The sequence below is a fragment of the Musa acuminata genome, chromosome BXJ2-6 (genome assembly GCF_036884655.1).
Source record: "Musa acuminata AAA Group cultivar baxijiao chromosome BXJ2-6, Cavendish_Baxijiao_AAA, whole genome shotgun sequence".
Classification (NCBI taxonomy): Eukaryota; Viridiplantae; Streptophyta; class Magnoliopsida; order Zingiberales; family Musaceae; genus Musa; species Musa acuminata.
In genome coordinates, this window is record NC_088343.1 from 7,944,718 (window position 1) to 7,967,707 (window position 22,990).

General features: G+C 38.9%; 3 protein-coding genes across 6 annotated transcripts; 1 reads left to right on the forward strand and 2 right to left on the reverse strand.

Moving 5' to 3' along the window:
• Nucleotides 1–1,571: 1,571 nt before the first annotated feature.
• On the reverse strand, nt 1,572–3,659 carry LOC135613455 (bidirectional sugar transporter SWEET5-like). The gene is made up of 7 exons (XM_065110484.1): nt 3,545–3,659; nt 3,396–3,457; nt 3,129–3,165; nt 2,798–3,014; nt 2,539–2,700; nt 1,875–1,994; nt 1,572–1,775 (listed from the first exon to the last, which is right to left on the reverse strand). Exons 2-7 carry the CDS (start codon nt 3,439–3,441, stop codon nt 1,656–1,658), a joined length of 702 nt encoding a protein of 233 aa, XP_064966556.1. The 5' UTR covers nt 3,442–3,457; nt 3,545–3,659; the 3' UTR covers nt 1,572–1,655.
• Nucleotides 3,660–5,449: 1,790 nt separating this feature from the next.
• Nucleotides 5,450–13,407, reverse strand: LOC103987362 (putative phospholipid-transporting ATPase 9). Of its 4 annotated transcripts, none has more exons than XM_018827186.2 (13): nt 12,746–13,407; nt 12,202–12,596; nt 10,188–11,527; nt 9,940–10,050; nt 9,526–9,802; nt 9,243–9,331; nt 9,042–9,150; nt 8,332–8,535; nt 8,104–8,229; nt 7,837–7,935; nt 7,566–7,757; nt 5,827–6,420; nt 5,450–5,741 (listed from the first exon to the last, which is right to left on the reverse strand). In XM_018827186.2, exons 1-13 carry the CDS (start codon nt 12,765–12,767, stop codon nt 5,712–5,714), a joined length of 3,588 nt encoding a protein of 1,195 aa, XP_018682731.2. In that variant the 5' UTR covers nt 12,768–13,407; the 3' UTR covers nt 5,450–5,711. The 4 variants fall into 4 exon arrangements, with proteins under 4 accessions (XP_018682731.2, XP_018682730.2, XP_018682729.2 ...); XM_018827185.2 differs by having other exon boundaries at nt 5,452–6,420; nt 12,746–12,853; nt 12,976–13,407; XM_018827184.2 differs by having other exon boundaries at nt 5,452–6,420; nt 12,746–12,884; nt 12,976–13,407.
• A 1,015-nt stretch (nt 13,408–14,422) lies between these two features.
• LOC135614589 (tRNA(adenine(34)) deaminase, chloroplastic-like) lies at nt 14,423–22,209 on the forward strand. Its single transcript, XM_065112108.1, has 4 exons — nt 14,423–18,155; nt 18,247–18,334; nt 19,882–20,009; nt 21,667–22,209. The coding sequence occupies exons 1-4, from the start codon at nt 14,605–14,607 to the stop codon at nt 21,938–21,940; spliced, it is 4,041 nt and encodes a 1,346-aa protein (XP_064968180.1). The 5' UTR covers nt 14,423–14,604; the 3' UTR covers nt 21,941–22,209.
• The last annotated feature ends 781 nt before the right edge of the window (nt 22,210–22,990 follow it).

Here is a 22,990-nt window from a genome sequence, read left to right on the forward strand (position 1 = left end):
TCATGATATCATCTAAACCATCATAATTTGAATAAAGAGATATGCTATTCAAATTAGACATGGCATGATGAGAAGCTAAGAATTAACAAGTTAGTTTAATAAAGGTTGAAAAGATTGTGTAACAAAGTGAGTACATAGTGGTAGTAATGAAAAGCGAGTAGGTGATGTAGAATAAGTTAGGTATCAAGGTTGAAACATCCATCAAATAGGAGCATGCATGCATTGATATTAATAACATGCTCTTGCAAGTCACATATTGGATATGTGACTCTATTGTTAAATTGTTGACGTTAGTGAATGTTGTCTCCAAAACATGTTGCCTTCAGAATAATTATTTGGATTATGGATCATGCTTTTGTTGCTAATATTAGTTTTGTTAGCAAAATTGATGATAATAGAAACAACATCAAAAGTGATGACTCTCCCTTAAGATACACTTTCATAGTTAGAAAGCTCTTGTGAAGTTCTTCAAAAGATATAAGACTATCATGAGTATGAATTATAGCCAAAATCTCCTTATAATTTGAACCAAAACTATTTATTACATGAAAAATGATTTATTACATTAGTCATAGCAAGTGCATCCACTTGAGTTTAGATAGCCTATTTGTAGTCAAAAATAGATTAAAGATAGTTTCTCAAAGTTGCATTATGCAATCACTAGATTGGTTGATACACATTGTTATAAGCTTGGACCAAACTTCATAAGAAAATTTTATAGAGATTACGTAGGGAATGATTTAAGGAGAGAGAGACGTACTAATATCTCTTATAAGAAGATAGATCTTAACGGATCCAAAAAAATATATTTAGGATTTATAACTTCAAGATTATTCTCTCTAATCATTTATAAAGAGTAAAATGATGGTGTCATCTATATAAACCATAAAGACAAAAAAAATAAGTATATAAAAGAGGTATAGTTTATGAATGTGAATTTAAGAAAAGCTTGGCCTGCAAGTTAATAGAGACAATAGTATTTTCAAGTATAAAAGAATTAGGGATGATATAAAATGAGTAACTAGTTGAAGAACCATTACGACTATGTCGAAAAGTGAAAATGATAAAAATCTGAAATAGCTTACAAGAGAGAGAGGCTTGCTAAAGCATAAAATTCAATAGAAATTATAATACTACCTTCAAAAAATTAACAAAAAAAAGCACCTTGGAGCAATTATGGCTCTGATACCATGGCAACTAAATTTTATTAATATTAGTATGAATTTATATATACAAGAAGAGATTACAAAAATGATAATTACATAATTTTCTTGACAATAATAAATATAAAATATTTACTAAATCATTTCATAATATAGAAGATCATATTGAAATCATGATCTTCATTATTGATAGAATCATTATAATATATTATCATAATTTTTATGATTTAGAATCATGATAACATAATATCAAAATATTGAGAAAATCATAATAATCTTATTATGATTTATTTTTCTCAATAATATCTTTTCTATTTCTAATACAGTAAGTTTTTAACTATGAAAAAAAAAAAAAAAACTAATTCTGATCGCATAAGCTTCTCAGAGAGAAGAAGATAGTATGCGACGTCTCGGAAGGGACAACCCCTGCAACGGTCCAGTGAACAACACAAATTTTACTCGCATCGGGTCGGAAAGAGAGTTAGCAGAACGTTAAATGCTCTGGTGCATCTCAATATCGGACTTGGGTTCCGCTCGCGGTGTGGCCTTGTAGTAGCATGCATAAAGGACCAACTGTGAGAGGGCCAAGAGAGTACCCAAGCCATTGGGAATCTGCCATCGCAAAGCCAATAAAAAAAACATGAGTAGTTTAACTTACACGGTCTATGCGACCATCACGGTGGGAAATGCATGTTAGAGCAAGGTCCTTACCAGGATGTTGATGTCAAAGGGAAGGAAAGCATAAGTCGTCCAGCAAATACCATTAAGAAAGCTAGCACAAGAGAGGCTGAAGGGCATGTACTTGACACTTTTGGTCTGGACGACCAGTTTCTGCCACAGCAACCATCACGAGATCATTAAGATAAGAGATATCATAAAATCCCAGATAAACGGTCATCTAGCGAATGGATGCTAGCTGAAACTCTAGCACATTGTTCGAAGAGATTCGTATGCATACAATGCTGCGAGATGGTTATCATCAAACATATTAATTATTGGATCACGTACAAACTAGACAAATTGATGTGATACTTCATGAGATTTAGCAAGATCGCTACACCAAATAGTTACTGATTTTGTGGCATTTGTGGTGCTATATATATATATATATATATAGTGGAAAGAGAGGAAAGGCCTCAGCATAGGTATACAGCGCTAGAGATAGGTAGATGATTTCAAATATTACTCCTTAGGAGGTAGTGTTGGTACTCTATCTGACATGCGCAAGGAGCTTATTAGCAAGCTATTTAATGCTTAACTAAATGAAAGCATAACAAAAAGACAACCCTACTTGATGACTAATGTCAAGACCCACCTCCTGTCACCACAACCTAAGCTTTCGAATTGATCTGAATCGGGGAAAGTGTGGCCTTACCATGACCGAAAGCGGAGCGGCATACATGCACGTGCCGAAGATGATACAGAGAATCCCAACGAAGAGCGTCCTCCTCTCGTAGGTGTGTGCCGCCAGGAGCACCACCACTACCACCACCACCACGAATGCTATCTCGGCCGCCAACACCTTGACCACCTTCAACTGATGTTTGTTTGGTCACGTAAGAAAGCCTTCATCCAAAAGAAGGGGCGGGTAGAAATGTACATAGAGAACGGAAAGAAGGTCATGTCGTGCATACGCGGCCTTGGGCGTTGGAGTAAATTAAGAAGATGGTGAGGTAGACGGACTCGAATGTGAGACCGATGCCGTTGATGGTGATGACGAGGAGGCTGTTGGGGTGGACGAACGGGAGGCCGTAGAATATCCAGAGCATGCAGTTGAGAGCTGTCGCGAGGTAGGGGACGGGGGAGAACTGCTCCACCGTCCCTTTCTTGATTATTTGCACGAATGTGGGGCTGTAGACGTTGCAGTAGCGATCAGATCAGATCTGGTTTCTTCGAACGCTCATAAAATAGGAAGAAAAAAGACGGAGGAAAAACAATTCGAGGGAAAGGGATATCAGAGCTTACAGAGGGGAGAGGAACAGACCACAGGAGATGACATTGCCTGTGATCCAAAGAAAAAAGTATACTCAACAAGAATCAAGAGATGCAAATTGTTAGAAATATTGCCTCGATCTTTTCCCAAAATCGAAAAAGGAAAAAATCAACGAAATATCCGTCGGTCAAAAAAAAAAAAAAAAGAAAGAAAAATTCGAGAGGGCTAAGCTCATTTTTCCCTCGAGAGAAAAAGGAGAACAAAGCATAACTCTAGTGTTGAATTCGACTGATGTGTACCTATGACTCCAATGATGCTGCGGATTGTATTCTCGCTCATCACCATCTTGGGGACTCGAACCCTAGCAAATGAGATGACCGAAAGGAAACAAGGGGATCGTATCAGAGCGGAAGAACGGAGGAAACATCAGGCCCGACCGATGCATCACCTGGTAAGAAGAAGGCGAGGTCGATCGTGGGTCGGCGACGGACGTCGCGATGAGGTATTTCCTGCGTCTTCGGTTTGTTGAGCTCCTCTTTCTCCTCGGTTCTGCTCTCGCTCCCTCCCTCGCTCCCTCGGTTCCGTTGACGGGAGTGCATGGTGGGGGTTTTATAGGTGGCTAGGCGTCAGGAGGGCCGTTGCACCGCAGCGTGAAATAACCCGTGTAGTTGTCATTAATTACAGATCGAATGCCATTCGCTTTTGCTTCGCTTACCGATCGCACCGCCCGTACATCCGTCGCGCTGATGTGGCCAACGTAGCGCTCGTCGCTTGCCATCACTCCGCTCGATCAAGCGGGTGGTGGACGAGAGGGTGACGCCTCTGAGGAAATTATATTTTTATTTGTTTCTCATAATTGCAGGTGTTGTCGCTTGTCGAATCCCGATGCTTAATTCTTCCGAGGGTCGTCGAATCCAATAATTTTCTTTTGGTTTATTTTGATATGAGCATGGGAAATTGGGACAAAATTATATCATAAATACCGGTGATTCCTTATCCTATTGATGGAGTGTTGACCCAAAGAACAAGTGAGTCAGAATAAATAAGGATTTGACCGATTCAGGAGAGCGCATTTGAGGGACCACTGACGAGAGAGTTACCACCTTTTCCACTATAAGTAACAAAAGATTCCGGAATATGACAAAATATTGTATGGTTTTTTGAAGCTTTTGGAGATTGCAAAACCTTATCTTTTAGGTTAAGAAATTTACTGTACAAAGTGAAATATTTAAGTTTACTGTTTCAACAAAATCTATTATTTTTAATCATATAAAATTATTTTCTAAATCTTATATAAGGATAACAATATTTTACTAAAGATAACTAATTACATAAGATAAGTTAATATGTAATTAGTCCCACGAGTGTCCTCAATAAGTTGATGAGATATAGGTATTGATATAATAATGAGTTGAATGGCTATTTATTTTAAAATTTTAGGTCGACATAAGAAAATTAATGAGGAGAGCTCGATACCAAAAGAATATTTTTAAAATTAATAATAAATATAAATACAACGTATGTAAAATTTATGTGATTCAACACTTTTATTTTTTATTTTTTAAATAAATTATTCACTGTAATATCAATCGCGTTGAGTTAATATCAGGTCGATCACAAATCTATTCCTACACTCTTTTAAGAAGATTTTATTTTACTTAATGCACTTGTATTTAAAGAACGATAAGCCCCCTCGAGTTTTCTACCATACTCTTTACCAGAATTATCAGCATTAATTTTTAGGATTTTTTTTCCTTCATATTATTTGTGTTTTTGGCTTTAGATTTCTGGTCTTACAACTAAAATGGTTCTAGAAATCCAAATAGACGACAGGGCCATTTGCTTAGATGATTAAGAAGTTTTATTTCTGAGTTGTGCTCCTCCTTGCTTTAAGCAATCTCATTCAAGAAAGGAGAAGGATAAAGGAAGAGTTCAATTTCAGTTTTGGGTAATCAAACTCTCTCTCTCTCTCACACACACACACACACACAGGCTAGAATTTAGTAACCAACAATCTGAGTCCACGATAAGAGAAGTATCAGATTTGATCACAAGAGAGCTGCAAACAAAAGTTGGGAACTGCATCAAAACAAATGTGCATAATCCTAAAGGAGCACTCGAGTCTTCATATTGAAAAGAATGCAGAAAAATTACTAAGAAGGTACAATTTACAAATGATCTTGTAAATGTTTTTTTTTCTTTGTTGCTATTTTGCATGAAAACACACAAACTCACTCCATGTAGTCATCACAAGGTGGAATGTACATATGGCAATAGTGCTTTCTGCCAGAACTGAAAACTGAGTCATCCTTCAATCACCTTTCCGTAGGAGGTCAGAAATGAGTCCGAGTTAAATCCAAATTTTATTTAACCAATGAACACTTGCTACAAAGTCTTAAGAATCTTTTTCTTTATACAAAAAAAAAAGTCAAACCAAAACAGCAAAGAATCAAAATAAGAGATGCAATGACATCAAAATTAGGAAATAATCATACAACACAACTACCCGACATTGGGATATATACCCTCTAAGCAACATCATCCATCCGCAGGGCAGCTCTCACTTGAGCCCACGCATTCTCAAGGAAATGTTATGGTCCAGTTTGAGACGATTCTCATCTAGAAGCAGCTGGTTGAGAGCATAACTGTACAATGGGGAACCAACTCAGATGAGAGAGGTTATGGTGACAAGTGAACCACATCATGGACTTTCCTTGCTAACTGACTAACCGTTGCATCAACCCGAGCAGACACCCCGACTGTGGTGGGTCTTACGGACCTCTGGCGCACCACTTGGCAGTACTCGGGATCGTCTGCATGACCATCAAACCTCATCCATTGAATCATGTTGTGGTGCATTGGGAAGAACCGCATCTGAATAGCCAAATAAATGAAGCAAGGGAGGAGGGTGGCGATGACAATAAAGAGTGTTATGATCCAATAAGCGGGAGCGGGAGCCAACCCCTCAACAAAGACCATGAAGGCAGAGGTTGACAAGGTGGGTGTGACGGCCCCGTAGGCCAGAAGGAAGAGATACCACAGAGCAATGCCACCCCAGATGAACATGTGCTGTATCAGAGTGAAGTAGCTGATGGAGAGTGCCATTTGACAATTCACAACCCATACAACACATGTGTACATTGTGGCACCAAGCACTTCCAGATCGACGACCTCACCACCCTTCCGGAAGGCCTGATGCTCCAGTGCAGTAGTGCAGAAGAAGAAGATCATGATACCATTGCAGACACCACTGAACATCCAACTTAGTATCTGAAGCCAGTTGAAAAGGAGATTCTGCACACCTTCTTGGTAGAGCATGGGGAACTGTTTCCAAACAGAGAGAGAGAGTTTCAGGATGTAGGAGTAATAACGGTGAACAAGCATTTGCATGCTACAATGTAGTTCTCATTCATTCCTGTTATATTATCTAATGTATGTTTGTCTTTTGTTTTAAAAAATTTCATGAAATGTCAGAGACTAGAAGACAGAATATAAGGTCAAAGAACACTTGAAAATTTTCATCCATATAAATGAAGAATACCTTTATATATTGTTTGATCAAGGGCTAGAGGACACAATATGTTGGGTCTTATAAAAACATAAATAAAGCATATATTTATACCTTAAAAAGCATGAATTTACCCACTTTCTTGCTGAAGTTTCATAATAGTATCTTTTGCCCTTTCCTGTCTTTTAGCACATCACATTTTGTTGCAAATATAAATTCAAAATTCAACCAAATGTTAGTAAAGGTATGGAAAGGAGGACAATGATGAAAATGTCTCCCACATCAGAATCTGTATCTTGCCCAGTTACCATAATTAGTTATATTGCCGTGCCAATAGGTAGAGGTTTATTGAAGTAAAACTAAACTATTTATGATATTTATAAAGTTAACACATTTTTTTGCAAATATAAATTCAAAACTTTAACCAAAAGTTCATAAACGTATAGAAAGGAGGACAATGAGGAAAATATCTCGCACATTTGAATTTGTACCTTGCCCAATTACAACATCTAAATAGATGGCTGTGCCAATATCCAGAGATGTAATGAAGTAAAACTTAACCACTTACGATATTTATAAATCTAACCCCACCATTAAAGTAACTCTTATCTATCTTCAAACTTTGCTTTAAATGGTTTTCGGGAAACTGTAGGCAATAACAAGCTCTAAATGTTTAACAATGAAAATAGGCAACCTGATTTAGCAAGATATATTAACCTTCAATACTAGGTTCTGATAATTTCCAAGAATTTGTCAGGCAACAAGAATATCTAAATGTTTAATAACAAAAACAGGCAACCGGTTTTAGCAGGAGACATTAATAGATTGTCACAGTGTGGATGGTATAGTTAAGTTCTTTTGACTACTGCTAGCTGAAAAACAATACTATAAAACAAGAGATTGTAGGTAATTGAGATTAATTATCATAGAATATAATTTGGAACCATGATGACAACTATACCTTTAGACAAAATCGAGCAGAAACATCCTGATCAAAGACCCCCAAAGCAATCACAGGAAGAGAAGTGAAGGCAACATTATACAATGACATATACCAATCATCATATGCAGGTTGACCAGAGAATGATGAATATGCCTCGTATAGGAAGAGGGTGAGTCCAAAGGTAAGATTCTTGTAAAAGAAGTAACATATCTGCAAAATGGGGTAAGGAACATGTCAAAAACTTGCCTGCAAAGGAGGTTGCAGCTCAAAAATGTGGGAGACAGCATACCATTAATGAAATCCTTCGGTAACACCAATGCCCATGCACAAGTAGCAAACGCTCCAAAAAGCGAAATTGAGATATTGCAATGTCACTTGCCATGACAGCCTAAAAATTTGTTGCAACCAAGAGTATGTTTTAGAGATGACTGAAGTACAGCTTTTAAGACACTTTAGGGTAGAGAGGCAGCAAAGTAGAAGCATTCATTCCAGCAACTAATTGCTGAATTTTTTCAGTGCTCTTCTGCTACCAAACATGTAGCTTTTGATCACTAACCTGCATTCCTTCAGCACCACTGATACCAACCCCTATATCTGCTTCTTGGAGCATGCCGACATCATTGGCCCCATCACCAATTGCTAGGGTCACCTTACCACTGCCAGCTTTAACAAGCCTTGTGACCTAGAATTTTTCAGAAATTCCTTCATTAGTTTCAATCCACATGTATTACCTGGCGTCAACCAGATTATTCGTTTTTACACGTAGAATGTCATCCATACTCACAAGGGCTTTTTGTTTGGGGGAGGAGCGGCAGCATATAACTGATGCACAACCAACAGCCAGTTGTAAGAATAAGTTCTTAGCATCATCTTCCAAAGCATATGCAAGTGATCTTCCATCAATAACCAAGGCAAATGATTCAGTATTTGATGAACTAAGTAGTTTCTTTCCTTCATTTATCTGATAGAGTACACTATCCCTTGACACCTGAAATATCATGCAAGTTTCTGTAGAAAAGGCAAAAATGAAAAACAAAAAGTTGATTTTTGGACATTACTGCAAGTCTAAATTTAAAGAATTCTCATACCCGGAGACCAAATGTAACATCTATAGAGAAGCACATAAACAAAATCTTCTAGATATTACTATGCTAGCTCAGAGTAATCAAAATAGTAAGATTTGAGGATGATTTGGTGGTACAGTTCCAACTGAGTTAAATTGAATGCAAGTTATGTGGGATTTTTTTGTTAAGAGAGGCAGGACAAATTGATGTTTGCAAGTACCACTAATTTAGGACATCATTATTTGCTTTGAAGTTTGAACTGCACTATCTTTCTTCAGATTCCTTAATAGTTTAGATATCTACTATCATACTTTATCATTTCTAGAATTGACAGAGATCAACTGTACAAATATTAAACCCACTTAATGCCAGCTCCATGCTAGAAGGCCTTTGACTATTTTTCTTGGTACATTCCTACTAAACTAATTACCTTAGCAATGGCTTCTTTATTTCCATCCTTCTCCAAATGAATTATTTCTGGTCCATCCAAGGTAATTATTATTTGCTTCATCCCCTGCCTCAAAAGGCTGCATGCGAAGCTGCAAGATGTAAGAAGTTAAAACAGCATACAAGAAGAAAATCAGTGTTGTTCCTATTAAGGATTCAAAGTACAGATCAAATAAGCGCACACCCTATATTGATGGCTGTCTCCATCTTGTCACCAGTCAGTACCCATATCTTAATCCCAGCTTGTGCAAGCTTGTCTATGCATTCAGGTACCTGTTCACCCATTACCCAGTGAATGATGAAATAAACCAATACGTACATGAAAATGGTCATAAGATATACATGAATGCAACAACAACACCAAAACCGTAATGTCCCAACTATTTGGAGTTGGTTATATGAATCTTCTACAACCACTGAAATATGTAAACCATACATAAAACATGCCAAGAAAACTTACAACCCACCCCATTTTGCAGTTTGTCTTCAACAGCTGTGGCACCAAGAAGAATCAAATTCCTCTCTATTGAATCTGCAACTTCCTCAATTTTTTCATCTCTATCAGTAGTGACTGAATTCTTAGCAGCCATGAACCTTTTATTGAAGCTTTTGTATTCTTCTTCATCAAGCCGACGATATGCAAGTACCAAGGTTCTTAAACCAGCATCAGCATATTCATGCATGTGCTCCTTTGTTTTATTTTCAAATCCTCTTCCACCTTTCCCAAGTTTTTCAAACATTACACTGTATATAAATATATGAACAACAAATTCCATTAGAAATTCTAGGTGTTCCTAAGAAATAAAGGCCATACGAAGTGGTAAATCTGTGTTTTATACCATTGTTATGTTTCTGATAGACAAGATAAATAGCTTACACACCTGTCAGCACCTTTGCTGAGCAGTAGCAACTTTCCTTCATCATCTTGAACCACCACAGACATCCGCTTCCGGGAGCTATTAAACTCTAAAACATTTAATAACTTATATGACCTGAAAAAGAAATGCTTAGACTGAGTTGCTAAAAGATAGATAATATACAAGGTATCAAGAAATTCAAAAGTTACATCAGATACATATGCGGTCGACATTATTTGCTTGAAACAAATTAGTGAATTTTTCTCTCTTACTTCTCAACATGCTTGCGTGACACTGGATCTAGTTCATGTATAGAAATGCTTGTCTGTGTCCTCTGGTAAAACTCGAAGCCAAGTTCCCTTGCAGCAATGACAAAAGCTGCCTCATCAGGTGATTCAGCTTCATATGATATTTTCCCTGTTTCCTCATCTGCTTCAGGTATGGCAGTGTGGCAGATGGCCAGCAGCCGAAAGAACATCCGAATGATATCAGAATGAGGCTCATAAACCCAGTTCCCATTTATGATGCGTGCATCATCAAAATTATACCCTTTAATTGCTGGTTTTGCTTGCTCATGATTTTCTTTAGATTGTTCGTTTTCTATCGACAGGGACCCTTTCCTCCTAGCTATTGCTCTCTCAACCTCTGTAAACCCATGGCCATAAGCAATTCCTGCAATTGAGCATTTAATGAACTCCATAGAGTTGCAGGTCAGAGTTCCAGTCTTGTCTGAGAGGATTGTGGCAACTTGACCGAGCTCTTCATTCAAGTTTGATGTTCGTGCACGAGCAGGCTTATTTGATTCCTCATGATACATTTGAATGTCTTGATTGATAAAAATACTCTGCAAAACCTTGACTATTTCTATGGAAACATATAAAGAAATCGGGATGAAATAGCTATACAACATGATGGCTGTCAAGAAATGCAAGATTGCTGCAACAGCTGCTCTCTTAGGATCATAATATATTGAAGAGTCATCAGGTCTAAAGTACCATCGTTTCACCTTTCCATCTTGCAGATCATCACTGCTTATTATACCAAAGACAACTGAACCAACAGATGAGACCACAACCAGAGAAAACAGGAGAAGATAAATCAATTTATCCATTTTCATCTCAATTTTGCTCCTCTTGGATGGTGGATTCATGGCATTCTGCATGACCTTTGTATCGTGACCTGTGAAAACAACTACTCCATATATGTAGTCAGTATTTCGCAATTTTGAGTCCCTAAGAAGAAGCTGTTGAGGTGACAGAGGGTACTCCTGGTCTTCATATTCCATAGTTCCAACAAAGGTATAGAGGCTTGCATTTGGATCTTCACATTTGATTATCATTTTGAAATTCTGGAAGCTAGAATCTGCTTGTAAACCTGAAGTAACCTCCAACGATTGTTTCAATTTCAAGTTTGTTTCTCCATCGAGGTTCATTGTCTCAACATAACATATCCCATCCTCATAACTCGAAGAAAGCATTACAAGGTCCGCAGGAAAAAAATTATCTTTCTCCACCTTCACAATATCACCAACCCTAAGATTCTTCCATTCTGTAAATCCAAATGTGCTACTCCTATGATATAGTTTGACTTTTCTATTGTTCACCTTGATATCCTGCATAATAAACGATTGACATAAAAAATTTAAGCATTCTTGATCTGGAATTAGGAGAATTTTTAATTGCACAGAACTTTCATAAAGCTACTAGAAACAACATAATTTAGGCAGTTCATGAACCCTCCTTATCAGTTAAAAACTACAAGAGGCAAACAGTTTTTTCTTTCTGTCAGGATGAGATAAATTATATCCTTCAGGTTTGAATTTTTTTGACAGCACCAAATTCGGTTGCCTTTGGTAACAGACCATATTCTTGAGGAAAAGAGGTTTTTTAGGTAATATTTTACAGCTAGACTACTAGATACCATGTGATTGATAGCTTCACCCAATGTGTGTACAAGATGATATGCAAATAAAGGCTGGTTTCATTTTTTCTTTATGATTGAACTATATATAGATGAAATTTTAGAAACTTTTACATCAACGGTCCACAACTATCTTAACTAAGAACCTCTCTCTTCCAAATATTCACAAACCATATTACATTGTTCCCATTTCTGCACATATTCACAAACCAAGAATTATACATGATCGAGATTCAGTAAAAAAAGAGTTCTTTTGGTCAAAAATTCAAATTTACATTATTGAAAAAACTATTTCTGCTACACAACAAGAGAAATATGGATCACATTATCACAGTGGTTTGAAAGGGAAGGATTGCAAGAATTCACCTGTCGGTATCGCCGCCAATCTTCAATGGCCTCCTTCAGCATGGTGGCTCCAATCACCACGATTAGAGGGATAATTATGCTCACCGCAGAGTAAGGAGCCAAGGAAGTAAAAGAAAGGAATGCGGTAAATAGAAAGTATAAGTTTGCAACCCTCCTGAACTGCTCAAACAGTGACTTGGGGAAGAATGTAGCCAATGTGTACTTGGTGGTGGAAACGTAGTTGGATCCATAGTTTAGGATGCCAGCGTCGGAGCAATCTGGCGCATTCGCATAGGCCACACGGGAAAAGCCCGGGCCTCCAATCTGAGAGTGGTCAACTTCAAACTTCGATCTACCACAAACAAAGCTGTATAATTTGCTGAAATGGAGTTTTCTTCTCGTCCCTCGCGCCATTCCTGTTATACCAAAAATTCACCAAACCAGAAAAACCAAAAGGAACACCACAGATCGCCGGACCATCAAGGAATATTAAAGATATAAAACATTTAAAGCCCCTGAACCTCCAAAATTCCTGTATTCAGCCCAAAGCTCTCGAAGATCTCACCTTTAAGCACTACCCATGACATTAACCCACGCCCAGCTGCACAAACAAGTAGATAAACGAACAGGATCCCACCTCTTCCGTACCCAAGGCTAACGAGCTACGCAATTACTGAGTCCAGAAAAGGGAAGAGAATCTCAATCTGATAATACAAGAAAACCGAGAAAGATCACACCTTTGATGCACTTCCAAGGCTGAAATCCATTGAAGGGCCAGAAAAATCGGTCCTTTACCTCTGGTACCCTAGAATCCCGAAATCAACCAATATTGCCGGCAGCTATAAACGTCAATGAAGCGGCTGGTCCTAGGAAGCCATCTTCTCTGAAAGCTTCGGGACTGGGGAGCGGCAACATCGCGTCGAACCTTCAAAGTCCGGCTTTGACCTGAGCCCGACGTAGGGGAGAATCCGAACCAGAAAATCCCCCGAAAATCTAGAACACCACATGACCCTGGTGCAGAAATGGCGCACCAATCCCACGAAAAAAATTCACCAAGCGACGAGGCTAATCTATGCGGCAAAGGACCAAGTACATTGTACCGACGGGAGACTGAGGCCTCCCCGCTTCTCGCCGCTCGCATTTGATCCAAAATCTAGCTTCTCTCGTCATCTTTTCCCTCCTGTCGTGCTCTCCCTCGTCCACGAAGCCCCCGTCAACGAACACGGAGAGAACCACCGCAATTAATTAGGCGCTTCATATGGTAATAATAAGAATTAGTTTTGACAGGTTGAAACAAAATTAAAGTTATATATATATATATAACTTTAATATTATATATATATATATATATAACTTATATATATATATATAACTTTAATTTTGTTTCAACCTGTCAAAACTAATTCTTATTATTACCATATGAAGCGCCTAATTAATTGCGGTGGTTCTCTCCGTGTTCGTTGATTAATTTTAATTAGTATATATATATATATATATATATATATATATATATATATATATATATATATATATACTTCTGCAGAAGACACACGAACCACGATTTATGTATGATTAATTTTAATTAGGAACAGCAGATATTGATATACTTCCAATCTTTTAGTACTGAAGGTTAGAATTGAGGAGTCAATTTAAATGACAGATATTTAAGTTTTTACAATAATGTTTTTTTTTTACTTGTGAAAATTGATGTCTTCAGGAGGTCAATCTTTTGACGCAAATATATAGGTGAGCATTAATGCATATGGATGACATGATAATAATGTTGATTAGGCAGTAAATCATATTTAATATTATTAATTAAGCCCTTAACCTAATCAAGAATGCATTTTTGGAAAGAATTTAGGTTCTGGATATATCGATATGATTGTGTGCTTTAGAGAGGGGGTATATACGCACGCAGATACATTAAACTTGTTGGGTAGAGAGATGCTTTTGAAGCGAGGATACAATTAGATATCTTTTTTCTATTATCTTTAAATTATTATATTTGTAACTTTTATTAAAAATTCATTGATATTATTACGTCTGTGCTTTGTTAATATTTTTCCTGAATATTTAGAATAATTAGGATTTAACCCAATTTAGAATAAATTGGAATTCTCCGCCTTTTTCGTGCCATGTGATTGGAGGCTACGATGGGCCCACTTGCGGTTGGGACAGACGAGTGGGAAAGCTTTTGCTTGCTTTGCCCACAGAGTTGGCCTTAACGTGGTCCCGCCGGACCACCAGAAACGTCGTCTTCCCCTTTCGTTTCGCCTCGGCTCCACCTCTCTTTCTTCGCTCCCTGGAGATGACCGTGCCCCTTCGGTTACGGTGACCTTAACTCCGCCGCCCAAGCCGTCGGGTTCCCTCACGGTACGCCCCATCTTCTATCTGCCGCATCGGGCCGCCGCCCCCGTCCCCATGTACTGCGGCTACGCTGCCGCCACCCTCGCCCTGAGGGCAAAACCATCCCTTTCCCACTCCCATCGTCTCGCCCTCCTCGACGACGGGGGCGGCGACGAACTCTTCCTCCGTGGGATCTCCATAAACCCTAGGTTCCTGCTCTATGGCTACTACTTGAGGCAGTCCAGTTTGGTCTACTGGTCGCCTCTGAGAACCTTCCTTGCCGGCCATGGGGGGATCCACTGCTGCCGGGTGAGCCTCCGCGACGACGAGCCGTGCGCTCCCAGGATGTCAGCGAAGCGAGGAGGATGCACGAATTGTTGTTGCTGTCGGAGCTCCCAACGGAGGTTTCAAATGATCGTGGAGTGCTGCTGTAGAGAAAGCTTCGGCAGCAGGATGAGGGAAAATGACGCGGATCACGATGAATTTGACCATCCGAGGAGGTATGCGAAGAGGGAGTTTGAAATTAGGTCGAACGCTGACGGAACGGTGCGATCGTTGAGAGCGAGGAGAGATGGATCGAGCTCAGTTTGCCCCTCGTGTGGGCATGAGAATGGGGCGAGCTGGGGGAGAAAGGTTGGTCGTGAATCATCACGGAGTTCTACTGACAAGAAGGGTTATGTTGGCAAGAAAGCCAATGCTGGGGTGAGAAAGGTTCGAGAAATGTGGAACGTGGAGGATGATGTTGACTATGTTTCAAGTGAAGAATCAGATTATACGGAGAGGGATTATAATTTGAGGGCCTCAACCTCGGGGAAGGTCTCTAGTAGGAAAACCGAGAGTAGAGAGACCAAATTAATTGCTTCATCTCATCGAGAAAAAGAGTATCACCATTTGGAAGACGAAGACAAGGTCAAGAATAGAGGGTCATGGGAAGGATCTCAAAAGTTTACAAGAATTTCTGAGATAGACAACAATGTGGATGTGGCTTCCGGTTCAAAGAACATGTCTGATCTAAAGGTGGACATGGATAAGCGTTGCACTTCATCAGTGAAGCAGCAAGGTGAAGTAGACCAGCGAGTGGTTAAGCGAGATAAACAGGAACTCAACAAAAGAATCCAAAGAGGTGCTTCATGGAGTGTTTCAGCTCACGGTAGGAGTGGTGAAGATTACCATCAAAGGCAAAACATTGTGGGGTTGCAGTCCAGGGAAGGATCACAGACATTTGTTACAGTATCTGATGTACATGGGGATGATGATACACTGATGGCATCCAGATCTAAGAACTTTGTTGACAAAAGCAAGGTTGGTATGGTGGAAAGTTCATCATCTACACTGAAGCAGCAGGGCCAAGTAGACAAAAGAGTGGTTAGACAAGCTGAATTGAGAACTGATGTCAGTGACGGATATGTTCATAATGAGGATCAGGTTGCTACGCAAAGGGAATCTAGGGAAGGATCCCAAAAAATTGTTAGGATATCTGAGGTACATGAGGACAGTGCTGAGAGGATCTCCAGTGTGGAGAACATTCATGACACTGGGAAGATGGACAAGGAACACTCTTCTACGTCAACCCTGAAGCAGCATGCTGCAGTAGATCAGCTAGCATTTCAAAGCCATGGATCGAGAGAACATTTACAAAATCTTAGACAGATGAAAGAGCTTCATAGAAGCAACATCCAGTTGGGCTCAAACGTAGAAAGGCGACATGAGGAAGTGCAGGTGAAAAACAGAGATGATAAATTAGTTTCAGTTCACATGGCGAGAGATAAGAAAGGCCAAGTTGACCAAAAGATTATCGACCAAAAGGCACACAGTGAGCAGTTTGAAAATTTTCTTGATGTTTCTAGACTTCAACAAAGTGGGACCGAGAATGCCAGCAGCTCTCATGGCCTTCTGCAATCGAGAGTGGATGATGAAAACTGTTCCATGTCAACTGTGAGTTTGTTCCATCAAGTGGGGAAGCACCAAAACCAATCAGAAAACCAATATACTCATCAATCCAGTCTAAGAAGAGAATCTGGAAAGAACACGTATGCTTCCGAGTTGTCAAAAACAGATGGTGGAAGGATGTCCACTGCCCAAGTCATATACAGAAAACACATGCAAAATGAGCTTGATGATCGTCGATATAGTTCAAAAAGAGAGTCAAAACAGGATTTTGGAATATCTGAGTACTCAGTGACTGACATCCAAAGTGATTCTGATTCACAGGAGACATCTAATATGAGAGTAAGAAACCAACTTGAGAGTTCTTCGTTGTTGTTGGTGCAGGATGAGCAGAAGAGACATTCACAGCAAACGAATCAAGAAATCACTTCCGCTAGAGATCTGGACAGTGGTTCCAGCTCTCTCTATACACACATACAGCAACCAAACAACCATACTAGTCAAGATGAGATGTATTTAGTCAAAAGTGATGCACTGGATTCTGCTGGTAGATTAGAGAGCTCTTCTGCTGTGTTTGTTGATGAGTTTGTAGACAAGCTAAGGCAGGAGACATCAAGCTATAAGATGTCTTCTGGAACTCAGACAGAAGGAACACGAAGTAAAGACAGTCAAGCAACTACGTCCATTCAGTCATGTAGGCTTGATGCTACAACAAAAGACGAGGAAGATAAATATAAACAAGAAGGTTCAAGGAGATCTTCATCTAGATATGGAACAGGAGGGCTATCTGATGAGATGTGGAATGTTAGAAGTCCAACTTCTCAGGAATATAATAGGACAGAAGAACCTGGAGAAGATGGTTCATCTGCCAGAGTTGCAGATTCTACAAACGCTGCCCCAACTCTAGAAAGGACTGTTGCTCGAAGATCCTCCAAGTCCTTGTGGGCTCACATAGCAGACATAATACGAATGGGTTGGGCTAATCGTGCTGAATCTCATACTTCAATGCAAAAATCAGGCAAGAGAAGCTCCTCTGAAGGCAGTGAGGCTTGGTTTTCTGGTCAAGATGCCAGTGATGATGAGAACGATGTGAATGGAAGAATCAGCACTTTAAAACAGTTATTGCCAGTTGGAGGCCCTACTGATCAAGTCCATGAGACACATTCTAGTATTTCTCAAGGAAGTTTAAAAGCGCCGGATGTTATAGCCATGCAGTTGGGAAGCAGTGCGTCTTCCTCATTGGGAATCAAAGGAGATTATACATCCACAAGTGCTTCCACTGATTTGAGGCCAGAAGACGTAACATTGACTGGGAATGAAAAGGGAACAGAAGGTCTACCTTCTAGTGCAATAGCAGTTGACCAATCACTGACTGGTGTTGCACCTTCAGTTACCATCGATGAAGGTATAGGTTACACAGGAAATCTTGCAATACCTGTATCTGGCTACATGAAATTGGAAGAAGATACCATAAGGAAGGAGCCAACTGAAGCTGACAAGACTGTAGGGATGGATGGGGAATTGAAAAATAGGAAACTTCAAAGGAATAAACAAGTATTAAGAGAAACATTTGAAGAGTGGGAAGACGCATATAGGCTTGAAAGTGAACAGAGAAAAACAGATGAGTTTTTTATGAGGGAAGCTCTGGTGGAAGCTCAGAAAGCTGCAGACATCTGGGAGGTACCAGTTGGGGCTGTATTAGTACAGAATGGAAAGATAATTGCTCGTGGCTACAATCTGTAAGTGCAACTTCCCCCATAATATCTTAGTTTTTACTCAGTCCCGCAAGACAAGAATCAATACTTATGTAGAATCAATAACTATTCACAGAGTGGAAGAAAGAAGAGATGCAACTGCACATGCTGAAATGATTTGTATACGTGAAGCATCTAATCTTCTTCGGACCTGGCGCCTTGCTGTAATATTTTGCGCCTTCCAGAATTGTGGTGTTACTTTTGACTGTTAATGTAGTTTTTCCATTAAAACCATAGATACAATGAGAACTACACCAATTTAATGAAGAAACTAATGCTTTAGGTAGCATGAGAAATCAGGACATTATGGATGAATCTCTTACAGATCGTAATTATTAACATTTACAATATTTTATTCCTTCTCTCCTCTGTAGGCCATTATGATACAGTAAAAATTTTCAACTTATGCATATTTCTTTATTGTCTTGAAAGTATTTTGTGAATGGACTTGGTATAGGTCTGTTGTGCATAAAGATCTGTTTGTTTCAATTTGACCACAAATCATCTGTATTTGAAACATGCTCTTAGGATTTTAGCTGCAGGGGAAGCCTGCTAGTAGATGTTTGGGATCTATTGGTACAGAGTCAAAGTGCAGACTCTCCCATTTGAGGCACCATCAGGGAGAATAAATCAAAAGTGTCGATAAAATTATGGAGTGCAGGTCTCTGGGAGAAAGCTCAGATACTGAAATCTTCATAACAATGTTTACCAAAATATACAAATGCCATCAACTTAATGTAAAAGACATGGGAGCTGCAAAAGGCACCACAACTAAATCAGCAAGGACAAGTGACATCCAAATAACCAATCACAATGATTCCTTGGTGATCAAATTGTTGATTCTTAAAATAGGCTCTAATTTAAGACACAACGATCCAATGACTCATTTCCTCTCTTATCTTACTAAATATTCGCCATGATCTCAACACAAATGTATGGTGCAGTGTAGACTTCTTACTTTATATGTTTTATTAGGTTTTCTACTATATAAATAATCTCATCATCCAGTTAAGTATTCCAAGTTGTGCAAATGAAGTTATTTAGGGAACACTTGTTCTTCACTGGGAACTTAAAAGCTGAAAAAGAAAATTAGATAAATTTAAGTTAGGTAGAAAATGGATCTGCACAAGTTAATTCAAATTACTAAAAGAAGGCAACATATTCATGTTAAGCACAAAAGTTGGACATCTTGGTATTCCACGTTCATAGCATACTTGGTGCATCTCAGTAATATTACTCCACCATATGCCTAGTCTAATTAGCACTCGGTGAAGGTACTTGGAGATGGAAATATTTGAAGTACTTGATATATCTGGATCAAATGAAGCGATTTCACATTTTCTTTTAATGTTTTTGACTCATTAGTGAAAATAAGTATCCTGTTCACTAATTATTGTGCCAATTGGGTGATGGTAGCAGGAGTGTATTATACACTATGAAGAACCCAACAACGAGGTTAATGCACACTTGTCCTGCTGTCTGTAATTCAGAAAGAATCTGAGAAAATTGATGCATGCCTTACTAATAGACAATCCTTTCTAATCGCCATCCTGAGGTGATAAGCAAATGAGGCAGGAGATTATCTTGTTTGCTAACCCACAAGATAGTTAGATGTCATTTTCAATCTATGAACATGCCTTACTGTTTGTTTAATAGGAAGACCGACAGTGTTAATATTTTAGTTAATGAACTTTTTGCAAATGCTCTGCAGGAAACAACGCTTTATGTGACGCTTGAACCTTGTCCCATGTGTGCTGGAGCAATCCTCCAGGCTAGAATTGATACTGTAGTATGGGGAGCTCCCAACAAGCTACTAGGAGCTGATGGCAGCTGGGTGAGGTACTTGTCGGAATAATTACCCAATAGTTCTCTATATAACATTGTGATAGCTTCTCATCTATATGCTTGAAATCTAGTTGAACCTACACTTTCCTATTACATCATACTTCACCGATTTTTACAATACATGTTAGAATATTTACCTAATATTTTGTCTTTTGTGCGTGAAAAATGATTAAGTCCAGAACATCTTGCTCTACTTTCTCATTGAATGTCACAAACAGTGTGTGAATCGCTGATTCTGCCCCACGTACAACCTAAGATTCAATCACGATATTGGTTTTTTACTTCTATCGGCACCAAGATAAGCTGGTTTGACTAGTTATTCCTTTGGCATTAGTAACTTGTTCAATTCAATGTTTGTCTTGCTATAATAAAGAAACTTTTGCCAATATACCCTTCTAAACTTTTAGGTTTTACCAGATACCTTGTAAAAGTGTGGATTGTCTGTATGCACCTATAAACACTAAAAACACTTCAAGCTGCTGCTCATTGTCATCTTCCATCTCCTGGTTGGAAGGGTAAAAAACAAAATATCCCTAATAAATTCTATTTTTAGGTGGAAAACTACTTTTTTACATTGGTCTCTGAGTCCCACCGAGTCCAAGTGAGATGGAGCAGAGCAAGAAATGGGTGAATTCCACCCATTAACAGAATCAAGGGAGGTGGCGTAAGTCTCTTTGCCTTCCAGAAGTGACTGTCCTAATGGCTATTTGATGGAGGCTGACATGGAGAGACAACTTTTTGGGGTTTTGAATGTTTACAGGAGTATATGGGCATGTCAAGATTTTGAACTGGGTATTGGGACAGATGTGGAAATATAGAAGGGTACACCAGCAAAAATCCCATAATAAAATAGTGGAACCCACAGGTACATGTTTTGTGTGTATTCTGCTTCATGTTCTTCAAAGGTTGTCATGGCCCGATGTTGGTTTCTGCATGGTCTGATGCAGATGAAATATCCAACATGGAACCAAGCACTGTACTAAGGAATCAAGGTTCCAGTCACAGATAAGACACTGATAAGAAGTCAGGTTTTTTAGGCCTTTGAATTAGATATGAAAAGAAAGTCTTGCCATTCTGAGGCTGAATACTTTGGACTGAGGACCTAAGCAGCATACATCCAGTTGAAATCCAGACCCAGAAATGATTGAAAGTGTAGCTTGATATGTAGGATATACAGACGGAAGAGGTCCAGAGCTCAGTTGTGGGTTCATGCTTAGAGTTCTGTTTACAGACCACACAAATGATTTTACCTGTATTTTATTGCATCTAAATCTAACTATGCAATCGATTGATTCCACTTCATCAGATTATTCATGCTTTTCTTACCATATCCACTGTTTGTGAATTGGGCCCCTGCATACTTGGTTTTCCTGATGAGTAGGTGTTCCATGCATCCCAAGTAAGATTGGTAGTTGCTTGGTCTCGTTATGTCGAAATCATATAAGCTGTTGTTTGCAATGTTTCCATGCGGTTATCTCTAGTAATTGAGTTGTGTGGAATTCATGAAGAGAATTTACAAGCACAACATATGAAGATTCACAGTTGTCCTTGTTGTCTTTGGCTTGTTTCAGATTGGTCATGTATAAATTTTCTGATTCATCAAGAAGATTTTCTCATAATGATCAGGGTTTGCTATATATTTCTTGTGCAGGCTATTTCCTGGTGATAATGGAGGAAGCAATAGCTCTGAGCCATCAAACGAAAAGGCAGGTCCTGTTCACCCCTTCCACCCAGATATAAGAATAAGGCGTGGGGTCCTAACAACCGAGTGCTCAGAAGTCCTGCAACAGTTCTTCCAACTCAGAAGGAAGAAGAAGAAGAAGAAGCAAGACTCACCTCCACAATCATGTCTGCCGGTACCAAACCGGCCAACGAAGTTGTTTGCCAAGATGCATAACATCTTCTCCATAATGTTTCGCTTGTAGCATATTTCTTTTCGACTAGTCTCTTGTGTTTGTACAATATACTTCTGCAGAAGAGAGCTTCGATGCATATGAAATGGTTTTTCTTGTCAAGAAGCCGGTTGTGTTTGTTCCTGCAGAAAGAGAGCTTTGTTTTGATGCTCTCCTAGGGTTATCTCAGCTTGGTGACCGAAAACTTGTATCTCATGCATGCATTTGTAAAAATGTAATCTGTACTCCTCTTGTTTAGTAATACAACACTGGTGAATGAGTTCGTATGCCAATTAGGTTCAGCAGAGGGTAATCCATTTGATCAATGGACATCGATAGCACGTCATGATTGAATTGTAAAGAAGACGGTAATAGGTGAAAGGACAAAATCTTCAACAGAAACAAGGAGCTGCAGAACTGATCAATATTAAGAATAAGCTTTCAGCACAGAGACTATAATTGATTGCTTCAACAATGACCAGCTTAATCACTTGGAGAAAAAGAACCAAGTCACTCATCGAATCAGGTTGGATTTTAGGCGATCCTCCACTTCTGCTCAAACGCGCTGCAAAAATAAAGTTTCTACGTCATACAGTAATCAGATCTTTCGGAGTCACTTTTACAAACAAACGCTATATATAATCATAAAATACACAATCACTTGGAATTTCCTCATCTCTCCTAAAGAAAACCAGTAATCAGATCCTTCTCTGTTTTCACATAGACAGCCTGCAGCCTACCAGCCTTAGCTTACGGGGCTCTCAAATATCTCGAGATATTTGACATTTTAGTCATTAAGTTAATGAAGACATGAAACTTCTAACGGAAGATAGGAGCAAAGTCATATACATATATTTTTAATGTAGATTTATGAACACAAAATTCAAATAAATGAAGTGAAGCAAATGGGAATTCATTAACTTTTGAGTACGTCCCTTTTGAGTACTCAAACACATTATGTATAATACAATAACGTTACCTTCACTTTTGAGTACGTCTCTCTCCTTTATTGATCCTCCATCCGTTGATCTTTATCTTGATTGCCACACACGCTTTGTCATATAATCGATCAATCATTCGAAA